We start from the raw sequence: 12,496 nt of genomic DNA on the forward strand, positions 1-12,496 counted from the left end.
ACAAAATAGGTCCAGAGGTGTGGATGCATGGAATAGAATAACAGATCTCAGTGCAGGAGTGGGGCGTTGGCAGGGGCGGGGGGTGGGGCTGGTAGGAAGAGATTAACTAAAGAACATTTATGCACATATGTATAACCCATGGACACAGACAGGTAGAAAATTGGAGACATCTGTGATACTGTCAACAATAAAATAAAATTTTTAAAAAAGGGAAAGCATTAAAAAACAGAGAAAAGGGCAAATTATCACCAGTGGAATAGCAACTTCTCAAGAACAATAATGGCGACTAAATGACAGGAAAATCTTCCATGTGCTGAAAGGGAAACTGTGTACCTAGAATTCTATACTTAGAAAAATAATCTTTTAAGAAGTAAAAGGATAGAAGTAGAACACCGGTAAAATTTAACTGAAGACAATAAGTACATTAATTTCAGGTAATAGAAGAGTGTAAGAACAAAAGCATTACTAACTATATTGTCTTTAAAAAGTCATCATGCCTGGCTGGTGTGGATCAGTGGTTGAGCATCGACCCATGAACCAAGAGGTCACCAGTTTGATTCCCAGTCAGGGGACATGCCTGGGTTGTGAGCTAGATCCCCAGTAGGGGGCTTGCAGGAGGCAGCAAATCAAATGTTTCTATCCCTCTCCCTTCCTCTCTCTCTAAAATAAATGAAAACATTTTTTAAAAAGTCATCGTAACCCATTTCCTATTCTTCCTTGTTCCACCTAATTCCCTCTTTCTGTCTCAGAGACAGATAATTTTTCTGCCTGTTTCTCTCCATTTCAGTACTTGGGCTCTTCTCACTGTTTGGCTTTCCCCTATAGGGCAGAATGCACACAAGTTGGGCCTATGGTTTCCGCCCTGATAATGTGAGAAGCATTTCTGAAGAATTTATGATTGAAGAATTTTTCATAAGATAAAAGAAAAAGTATGCTGGGGCTGTCTTTATCATAGCCTGACCGTTTGAGCCACAACATATCCAGAAAACTCCATGACCCTTGCTTCATTAGGGATTTTCTGAGTGACCTTGAACAAGTAACTTATCTCATTTCCCATCATTTCTTATATTCAAAACGAGAAGCCATATCTGGAGCTAGATAAGCAAAGGTACTACTAATAAAAAGCCAATCATTGTGAAGTTTTGAAGGTATTTGGAAAAGCAATAAAAACAGATGTGCTGGCTACTCATTGACTTGTCACAGAGGTTTGCAGTACAAAGGAGCCCAACCAGAAAGGACTGATAAGTCTCTGAATGGGTGATTACAGCCTCACCCAGGAGCTCCATATGCCAGCCCAGATCCGGCTGTAATTCCTAGTCTTGTGCCTCCCAAGAAATTTCAAAAGGTCGCTAAGTCCAACCCTTGCCTTCTAACAGAACTGCACTGGGGGGGAAAGAAGTGCTCTTCCATACTTCTTTCTCTTAAACAATCTAGATTATCAGGAAAAGAGACCCACTGCATATGTCTCTCGTCTTGAAGGGCCAACTTTTAATTCCAACGTGCAAATACAAATTTTGAGTGGCATCTCCTTTTGAAAGTCTCAAGCTGATCATTTCCTTCTCTCTGACATTTACTACCCAACACGTGATTTCTTCAGGGAGGCTGCCTGGAGAGGTAGCTGTGAGTGACCCTGGATACTTACTTAACATCTCTGTGCCCTGTTTCCTAGAGCCTACCCCCCAGGCTGGTGAGGCTTGAAGAAGATAACGCATGAAACTTTGAGAATGTATATGGCCCTACTTCTTTCCCGAGCTCAAAGCTCTGAGTAGTAAAGGCATATCTTCCCTTGCTGAAAGGAGAAGGGAGAAAATGTATACTAGACACATCTAACTAAGTATTGATGGGGGGAAAAGATAAAATACCTTTCATAAATTTTCAACAGTGAAATTCATGGGAAATACCATCAAGATGGTATGAATCTAAGGGGAATTTATCTAAGTCCTTCACTCAACTTGGTTTTATATGGACAATGTCTGTTACAAGAGTGAAAAGGAATAAATGTATAATATTTATGTATTTATATATTAGATATGAGTAGGTGGGAAGTAGGCAACGAGAGAGAGAGGAAGACATGAAGAAAGGAAGGGGAGAGAAAAAGTCAGAACAATTTAAAATGTCAGCATGCTGAATACCTAAAATTAATACAAAATATTGAATATAAACTGTAATTGAAAAATAAAATTTTAAGTTCTTTAAAAACCCACCACCACTCTGCTGGTCTCAAACACTGGCATCCCAAGTAACCCCCTAGGATTACCACACTCCCTTATTCCCCACAGGAGCCTCCTGCTGGGTCCTCCTTATCTCGCATTATGCCGGCCTCCTCACGCCAGCTCTGCCTCCTCCTCTGCTGCAGTGCCCACCTCCCCCAGCCTTGGAACCACAGCTCTCTACCAGGTTTTAGGGTCCCTCATCCTCTGACCTGACTTCATAGTCGAAAAGGAAAATGTCCTGGTCCCACTCAACCCCAAACCTTGTCCAGCTATTTACCTGGTACTCAGACTGTCTACTCAAAGCAATTTCTAAATCACCCACTGGCGCTCCTGATGCTGGTTGAAATAAATAAGAAGATGCCAAGGCTCTACGGTTTTCTTTTCAAGATAGGATTAAAGACCTGATAGGGCTGACCCCAGTTCTTAAAGTCCAAGTCACTGTGCCCCATACTATCAGGAGAGTGACGAGACACCTTGAGAGTTGTCATGGAGATCTCTCTTGTTTCCTGTTCTCTTCTGGAACCACCAACGTACTTCAGAACAACAAATAACTTCTTCATCTTACCTATAAACAGGTTAAATTATTTGTGGCAGTAAATGCCAGCTCTTCACCAAACCTCTGGTTCCCTTCCTCCTGGGCACAGAGTGAGACTCCCTTTCCATGAGACTAGTTCCCACCAATAAAACGTGGTCAGAGGTGATGTCTGTCACCTCTTAGCCAAGGTGTTTAAGAAGCACGTGTGCCTCTTGCATGCTCTCTCATTTAGTTTGCTGGGAGTAAGTGGTGCATAGGCCCAGCAGATGGAGAAACCATAAATAGAAGATGAGGTTCTCTGAAATTTTATGGAAGAAAAGTGACCACTAACCAGGAACACCTACGTGGCCTATTATGTGAACAGAAAGCTCTGTTGTGTTTGAGCCATTGTACATGTTGGGGTCTTTTTGGATACTGAAGCCATGCCTGCACTAATTAAGGCAACTTATATTTTATGTTTTAGAGCATTAAATCACGTGAATGTCAGAGTTCTGGACTCTCATCCTGGAAAATACAAGTGCTAGCAGAAAGGGAAGAGAAGCAGGAAAGAGTAACAATGTGAGTAACTACGACATTTACTGCATAGGCAACCATGTGCCGAGCCTGTGTTACGTGCATCATACATACTGTCTCATTTATGCTTCACATCAACTTTAGGAAATACCATAGTACTGTCATTATCCCCATTACTCAGATGTGGACACTGGGGCAGAAAGAACACTGGAACTAACTTAAAGATGGGGGAGAGGGAAACTGGAATGATTCCTGAGTAGAAATGAAGATTTCTGTCTGTCCCCATTATTGGCTTTTTAACCAGAATGGCCCACCCTCTCAGTAGATTCCTCCTGGCCCCTGTAAAGGCCTGGCCCCTCAAGGACTAATGGGCATATTAAGGACTTCTCTCAATACCCAGCCCCATCCCTTGTCCTTTATGACTTAGCCTGGGGAAGTACTGGCATATATAGAGACCCTATCTAGGGAAAAGGTCAGTTCTGCAGGTTCATATGGTGCCAAGATCATGGCATCATATAGCCCCCTGACCTCTGCTGTGAACCTGAAACACCAAGGCCCTTTTGAGACCAAAGAGCCACAGCCCCCATTCATCCATACAATCAATAGACATTTGCGGTTTAGAAAACGCTCTGAGGCCTTTGGGAGCTGGAGCGCCCCTGTAGCGCAGGGTCAGCAGGCCACAGTGGGGACTGCACAGGAATGACCAGAGGCCGCTGCGGTGCTGGAGGGAGTGGGCCCATCATGTTTTCAGGGTTTCCCAGGACCAGGGATGCCACAGCAGCAGCACAACCAATCACTGCAACAGTTAAATTTTTCACCAAGCAATTTATGTTATGTTTAGCACTCATGAAACAATGCACTTACACCATTTTTATATGGCTGGATGGTATCTTTAAATACTATATGCAATTTTAATGGCTCAGCTTATATTAACTTCATTTCATAACAGTCATATTTTATATTGTCCACAGCGTCTTTTCTCCATCACCTTAGTAGACTGAGATGGGACTCCAGCACAATCATGTTCACTTACTTTAATTCCTTGTAATCCATAGCCAGGGGGGCCGGGAGGGCCAGGCAAACCTTTCTGCCCAATATCACCCTGTTGGAGAGAAGTCAGACAAGTGTAAGAAGATTTAGGGAGAAACAATGTATTATTACTCTTGGCTCTGTTCTTACTTCAGTCTGATCAGAACCTTCATCCATGCTGCCCATAAGCTATTTCATGTTTTATATATAGCAGTGATTTTCTAACCTTTTTAAGAAAAGTTTAAGAAATAGCCCACTGCCCTTATGTAGTTGATGCACAAGAATCCTTTGCAAAAAATCGTACATATAATTTAAATACAAATGAAGACTCAAGGTAGGGCTGCTTGGTGTAAGCAGAAGTGCTGGCCCTGTAGCTTCCTCAGCTTGGATTCCTTCAGCTGCTCTACCCCCAACCCCTAGACACCCGGGGTGAGAGGACCACTCACACACACTGTTCTGTGTAGCCTTTCATCTATTTCTCCATTTCCATATGGAATGCTCATTCACCAGGGTTGTGGGTAAAGAATCAGCGGATGTTAATGTGGATTAGTGTTGAATTTTTGAGATAATATGTAAATGAAGCAAAAATGTATGATTTCCCAGTATGTATTCCTTATAATATAAGTGGACCCCATATTTCTTAAGGAAAATTTTCTGTGGCCAACTGAGATTGGAAAATGTTCTACACATGGTATGTGTCTCTCTTTGGAGCTCTCTACCACATATTAAAATATTAAAGCCACAAAGAAGTCCCACAATAGAGTGATTAGTTTAACTATCCCAGAAAGTTCCCAAATTACTATTTGATGGAGTAAGTTTTATAGAAATGCTGGGTTAATGTAAGTTACTGTATAAGTCAGACTTTTTCTTTCCAGTATGAAAAAAAAGCTGTATTTTTTTCTAATTATAAGAGGAATACCTGCTCATCGAAAAAAAAAAAAAAGAATAAAAAGAAAGAAAATTCAAACAGAAAGATGACACTGAAAAAAAAAATAGACCCAATAACAATAGCTAACATCTTGAATGCAATCTTCACCCATATAAAGTGAACTACCAGGTTAAGAAATAGCCCACTGCCCTTATGTAGTTGATGCACAAGAAAAAAAAAAAAAAAAAAAAGGATAAAGAATCTTAGTAATTCTGAGATCCTTAGTAATTTTGACTTATAAAGCCTCTCTGCTTTTCCTTCTATAATAGGATTCTAATTCACTTCTGTGCATTTTGGGCATAGATACATCTATTTGAAATTTGAATCTGTGCTGGGTAGCTCACTGATACCCGTTTCCCCTATAAACATGCCTGCTCGCTCTCTACCTCACTTTTGAATAAATAAATAACATTTGTTGAGCAAATGAATGAGCACTATTGACATTTTGAGCTGGATAAGTCTTTATTATGGGAGGCTGTCTTGTGCACTGCAGCACATTTAGTAGCATCTCTGTCCTCTACCCACTAGATGCCAATAACAATCCTCCTCCCTGTCCCCCCCCCCCCGCCCCGAAATGATCCCAAATGTCCCCCTGCAGTGCAGAGGGAAGGACGAAATCTCTCTCCTTGAGAAACACTGGATTAAAAGAATAAATGGATGAATAATCACCAAATTGAAGGTGGCAAAAGGAAGAGAAATAGAAATGAGAGCAAAGGGAGCCAAAGGAAGTTTCTGTTACCTTCCATGGAGACAGTAAGCCGACCCTTGCACTGAGGCTCTGACAGTGTCCTACACACATATACACAATAGATACCTTGGCTGGCGTCCTGTTAAAAGGCCACCTGAAGCACCCCTGGCCAAAGTAAAGATGTGCTTCTGAATCATGGCACAGCCTCCAATGAGCCTAGAAATATTTTGAGCACTTTGCACCCACTTTCTTAAGAGAGACGGGCTTACTAATTTCTTGGGAGGAAGAGAATAGCTTTATAAACTTAAATGTTCTATTTACTGAAAGTTCACATGATATGAGAAAAGAAGCCTTTTCATCAGTACTCAAGAGAAAAATGAGCAAACACCAAGATGAGCACTTACTCTGAAGTTAATGTTCACTCGGTTGTCATTAACGGTACCTGACCCTCACACAGAGCGCAGACCTGAGGACTCACCTTGGGCCCTTGGGTTCCTAAGCCCCGAGGCCCAGAGGGGCCCGGAGGTCCTCTGACACCTGGCTCTCCCTGAAAAGACAATGAATGACAAGTTACTGGTATTTAAAAACACTTTTTGCTGTATAGTTAAAATATTAAATATATGTCATATAAATTTTCATATTCACAAAAATATATATTTTAAAATTCCACACCCTTGAATTTGTCTAAATTATTGAGTCCTTTTAACCCACATCACTTTCCTAAACTTAACAAAGGGAGTGTTATCTGCCTTTGTTTTCATTTCTTATTGCTCTTTATTCAATCTTCAACCCAACAGGATCCATTTCAAAGCAATCAAGTCAATTAACTGCTTGGCAACCTTAATATATACTTTTTCCCCAGAACTCCCTTCTCTGGAATTTGGAAAAAAAATTACTTCCATTGTGAAAAGAGACACAAATAAAAGCAATCGTTAAAAGACATAACCCCATCCTAAACTAGTTGCTCTCATTTTGTGCAGCAAAGATTATGCTACTTGGGTTGGGATTGGCTCTGTGATGCTTCTGCCACTAGGATGGCTGTGACTGCAGGATAAATTCTATAAAGGCTTTTCAGATTCTCCAAAGAGTGACAGTTTTATAACAGGGGACTATCACCAGAACGGTGGTGAGACCTGGTTAGGGTAAGTCATGCCCTGTGGTTAGACCTGTCAGAGATGTGAATGATGATATGAAGAAGCAGAGAAATAAAAATCTCTTCATTAAGCCATCTTCTATGTACCTAACACTTTACTAGGCCTCTTCATATATGTTATTTGATATAATTTAGTATTTCGACCATCCTGTATCACAGTGATGACTAACTTACCTGCCTCCTCTGGGGCTCAGTAAATTCATTAGATACACAGAAAAACATCTCCACATTTTCTGGTGAGGACAATGAGGTAAGACTAAGAACGTGAGTGCCCCTATCACAGAGTCTAGCATAGAGTAGGCATTTAGGAAATGTTAACATTCTATGCCATCCGTTTTGCTAAAGAGGAAACCAAAGTTTGCTCAAGGCTGCACAACTATTAAGAGGCAGAGCTAGGAGGATGTGGAAAAATAGGAACTCTCATATTTTGCTGGTACAGCCACTTTAGAAAACAGTTTGGCAGTCAATTTCTTTAAAAGTTCAACATAAATGTACCTTATGATCCAGTAATTTCACTCCTAGGTAAACACCCAAGTAAAATGAAAACATCTGTCCATACCAGGACCTACTGGTACATACAAATGCTCTTAGCAGAATTATTCATAACAGTTCCAAACTGGAAACAACCTAAATGTCAATCAACTGGTACATGGATAGACGAAGTGTGAGCTATTCAGCAATAAAGAAGAAGGAGCTACAGATGCATGCTTTGGCATGGATGAACCCTAAAACATTATTTGCAGTCAAAGAAGCCAGACATATTGTTTGATTTCATTTATATACAATGTCCAGAAAAGGCAAATCTATAGCGACAGTAAATCAGTGGTTGCCTGGGGCCAGGAATAGGATTAACTATAAATGGGCATGAGGGATCTCACTGAGGGGAAGAAAATGTTCAAAAACTGATTTACGGTAATAGCTGTACAACTTGCTAAATTTGCTAAACAGTCACAGACATGGGTGAATTCTATGATATATTAAATATGTGTCAATAAAGTTATTTTTGTGTTTTTTTTTTAAAAAAAAGGGACCAGAGCCAGGCTTTTACCCTAGATCTCCCAAGCTCTTTGCTCTGGGTCTTGTTTTGTCCATGTCCTGTTAGGAGCTAAGTACTTTATAGCTCTCAACAGTGCAAAATTCAAAGATTTTAAGAAATGATGAAACTGTTTATTTAGAAAAACAGCTTGTCCTTTACTTTTTACTTACAAACTTTAAGATACTTCTAGAGGAAACAAGCCTTAAAAGACTGAGGAAAACGTTAAATGATTCTTTATTACTGACTTGATTATTTTCATCTCTACTTTTATATTACATATTTTGCTTCCATACCACTTTATGATTCTGGCCTCCAGTCTCCATCTCTTTCTGTTACTACTTAACTGCTGTTGAGACCACTGGTACTAATTATCTCTTTAGTACCTCTCTCCTGACTCCCACATTTGAGTGGCCCCAAGTTTCTCCTCACTTAAATGATCACTCTGGTCATCAAGAGTTCCAAGAATACAATACATACATTTTATGTCTTGTCTTACCTACATTTTTGTCATCTCTCTTTTCTGAAGTACCTTTAATGGGAGCGTCTATAAATTCACCCAGTGAGGGTCTCCAACTACACCTGACTGATTCACACGCTTGCTACATTTAGAGTCCCTCTGACAAAACAGAGCACAGTTAAGCAGTTAAGTAGTAAACATAGTTAAGTAGATTTTATCCAGAATCATTAAATTTTTTATCAAAAAATAATGGTCTTCTTTGCCTGGTCACTCTCAACCCCACCCAGATACAATGAATTGCTCTCTCGTGTTTCTCTTCATCTCTACCCTTCCATGATGAGGTTAGACACCTGGTGTGATACAATGGGACTATATGGCCCCACCTATGAAGTATTCTAGCTAAGAAAAACTGAATCTGATTCTGGCAGGTGTCTAAATCTAACTACCAAAAACAAACAAACAAACAAACAAAAGCAAGAGTGGGTGGAGAAACATAAGGATATCATCAGCAAAATCCTCAAGGATAAAGAACCCATCCACTAAGAAAGTGCAAAGAAAAAATGAAAGATATGTAACCTTTGATTTTAAAAAGAGATGAAAATTCAAAAGTAATGTGTGGACATTGTTTGGATTCCAATTCAAACAAACAAACTATCATAAATTTATAAGACAAACTGGGAAAGTTTAATGTTAGAAATTGGATGATACTATGTAATTGCTATTAATATTTTTTAGTTTTGCTAAGGATATTGCAGCTATATGTTATTGGTTTGTTTTTAAATAGCTCTTACGTTAGAGAGACAAATGCTAAAGCTCTATATGGGTGACATCTGGTATTTGCTGGGATAATGCAGTGCGAAGAGGAGAAGTGAGGGATGGGGGATACAGATAAAGGTTGACCACAGGTTGGTAATTGTTGAAGAAGTGTGATAGGTAAATGAGAATTTACTAGTGTTTCTGCTTTTGTCTGTGCTTAATAATGTTCATAATGTTTTTGATAACATCTCTTTAAAATCCATGAACAATACCTCATAAATATCTCACCAGTGAGGGTAAGAAAGTTACCGTGATGTTCATCCCTAATCAGGAGAAGAACATGAGATTTTAAAGATAGAAAGGCGGACAAAGAGGAAGAGGAAGAAGGCAGATGGAGATTGCTAATAAAGTAGTATTTCTTTAAGAAAGAATTTGACACTCTAATTCATGATACTTTTCTTGTGATGGATTTTAGTAAACACTGCTGTCTCAAATTGTATTTATCATACTAACACATACATAAACATGCACACATACATCCCAGATAGAAAACCAAGTGGGAAAAATAGCTGAAGTTGTGAGTTTTCCTTAGGCCACTCTCATCAAGTTTGTTATTGTTATTCTTTTTTTCTCTTATTTAGTTCCCCAAAACCCTCACCATTTAAAAATGTCTGGGGCTAAATGCAATAGCATAGCTGACCCTGTGGGCACATTGTTGCCATTTTTATACATGAATTTTGGCAAATGAGCTTTGTAAGGGTGTGGTCCCATGTTATATGTGGTACTAAAATGTTTACCTCAAACAAGTCCATTCTTATTCATATAATTAGCTATGTTTTATCTATCAAAGTATTCTTTTGTATCTTTTGACCTATGTGAACATAATCTAATAAAGGCCTATATGAAATTGATAGACCTTAAATCAAATTGTAACACAGACTGCAGATGTTAGAGTTGGTCAGCAACATAGGACTAAGCTCATTCCTTGATATACATGTACCATACTTTTCAATCGATGGGAATATCAGGCATTCAACGCGCTGTGTGAGTCCACAGAGGTAGTGTCTCTCTCCTACGTGGGGTCTTCAAAATGCATCCTGCCGTTTGTTCTGTGTGCCACGTGCCCATGCTAGGCTACGACACACAGCGAGGCGGATGTGTGTAAGAGGAGTGCTGTCAGGACTCACTCCACACTTGATAGCAGCAGTTACGCCACAGGGCAGCACCGGTGGAACTGAAGGAGTGTGTTTACCATGACACTTCAGTTTTGTTGTCAGTGGCTACAGCAACACTCACAAGTAAAAAGAATTGCAACCGGTACTTGCATAGCTGGACTTAGCTTCCCATGCAGAATCGGAGGGTTGTTGGAGCCTGTAGAGGGAGCCCTTGCATTAGGAGACAAGGAGCAAACCAGAAAGCCAATTGTGGAGTTGGCATTTGTAGCTATACCGTCAATTTCATAAGACCATAGCTTAAGTCCTACCCCTCCTTGCCACTTCCACTCTCTCAAAAAAAAGAACAACTATTAGATTGCCAACAGCTTCCTTTTGGCCCACAAAAGGGATTCTAGATGAGACACTCCTTTCATTTTGACAGGAAATGGTCAAGTTTAGGACCATCTGCAGTACTTGTATATGTGAACTTAACAAATGATTTGGTGAAGATTTTACTTAGACCATAACCTTGCAGAGTGATTAATTTCAACCCCTTTAAAATCATACATAATCTTATAATAATCCTAGTAATCGCTTTATTGAATCTTTTACTTTTTTAAATAATATATTTTATTGATTTTTTTTATAGAGAGGAAGGGAGAGGGAGAGAGAGTTAGAAACATCGATGAGAGAGAAACACCAATCAGCTGCCTCCTGCACACCCCCTACTGGGGATGTGCCCACAACCAAGGTACATGCCCTTGACCGGAATTGAACCTGGGACCCTTGAGTCCACAGGCTGATGCTCTATCCACTGAGCCAAACCGGTCAGGGCTGAATCTTTTACTTTTTAAAAGAAAGAAAAAAAGCAAAAGCACTATCATGATTACTCATTTTCTCATTGGTAAATCTTTGCCTTGGTTCCTCTTAAAACTATTACAATTAATAATAAAATAAATAATTAAAATGTATTAAGTTTATTACATAGCAGGTGCTTTTCATTCATTTTCTTATGTGATACTATGAACATCATCTTACTCCAATTTACAAATAAGGAAAATAATATAAATACATGATTTGCCAAAAACCATACAGCCAGAGGCAATTCAAACCAAGGTTTGACTCCAGAGTTCATCTCTCATCTTTGGCTGGGGCTGGATGAAATATGCTAACTTCTCCATAGACTTTCCTCCAGCTGCCACTTAATGCAAACACATGGCTATGTGGCTGCGTAAGTTTCTTTCCCTACATTGAGTCCATCACACTCTCTCAAAGAGAAGAAGGAAAATGTCCTGATTATAAGATTCCTAAGAGGCCCACACAATCTGCACAAGTACCCAGATGTCTAAGGCTTCCCTTTCCATTTCCCTCCATTGCCATTCCTCAATTTTGTGGTTTACCCCAATGTTTTAATTGGTCTCATTCCAGATTTCCTGCCTACACAAATTCTTATTCTCTCTTTTTATCCAACTGCAATATACTTGATTTAGCCGAAAAATGCATACTGTGGCTGCTATTACTACTCCTTTTACTTCTACTACTTTAGTAGGTTAGAATTTGTAAAAATGCTTTATAAGACATAATTCTATTAATTTCTCAGAATAACCCTGTGAAGTAGACATCCTTACCCCAAATCAAAGATGAGGAGGCTAAGTCTCGCTGAGATTAAATGACTTGCTGTGGTCACACAGCTAACAAGTGGCAGAGGTCTCAAGCAGAGTAGTGATAAGGAGACAGTCTGTTATATTTTATAAGACTGAAATACAATATTTGAAAAGATAGTGCTTATAGAGACAAAATTGCCCATTAGACTATCTCTCTCCCCTGTTCCCCACACACCTTAATAAGGTTTTAATCATTATTTCTCCATCTGTGTCAATTAAATCCCTGTCACTCTTTGAGAAGACTGTAGAAGCAAGTTGCAGTTGTTCTAAAAGAGATTTTGTGCTTTTATATTTTTACTCGGGGACAATAAAAAAACAAATTAAATTCACTGTGGAAATAATTAGCTTCTTGAGAATTTTCGAAGGAATG

At 39.5% G+C, this 12,496-nt stretch overlaps 1 protein-coding gene across 1 annotated transcript in view; it reads right to left on the minus strand.

Moving 5' to 3' along the window:
• COL28A1 (collagen type XXVIII alpha 1 chain) overlaps window positions 1-12,496 on the minus strand; it is a gene marked incomplete at both ends in the record, with an annotated part of 145,870 nt that overhangs the window by 51,751 nt on the left and 81,623 nt on the right. The window contains 2 exons of the mRNA XM_080664115.1: window positions 4,295-4,363; window positions 6,385-6,453. Coding sequence (XP_080520241.1) covers window positions 4,295-4,363; window positions 6,385-6,453 — 138 coding nt within the window. The remainder of the gene's footprint in view (window positions 1-4,294; window positions 4,364-6,384; window positions 6,454-12,496) is intronic.

This window comes from Plecotus auritus (genome assembly GCF_963455305.1).
Source record: "Plecotus auritus genome assembly, chromosome: 4".
Taxonomy (NCBI): Eukaryota; Metazoa; Chordata; class Mammalia; order Chiroptera; family Vespertilionidae; genus Plecotus; species Plecotus auritus.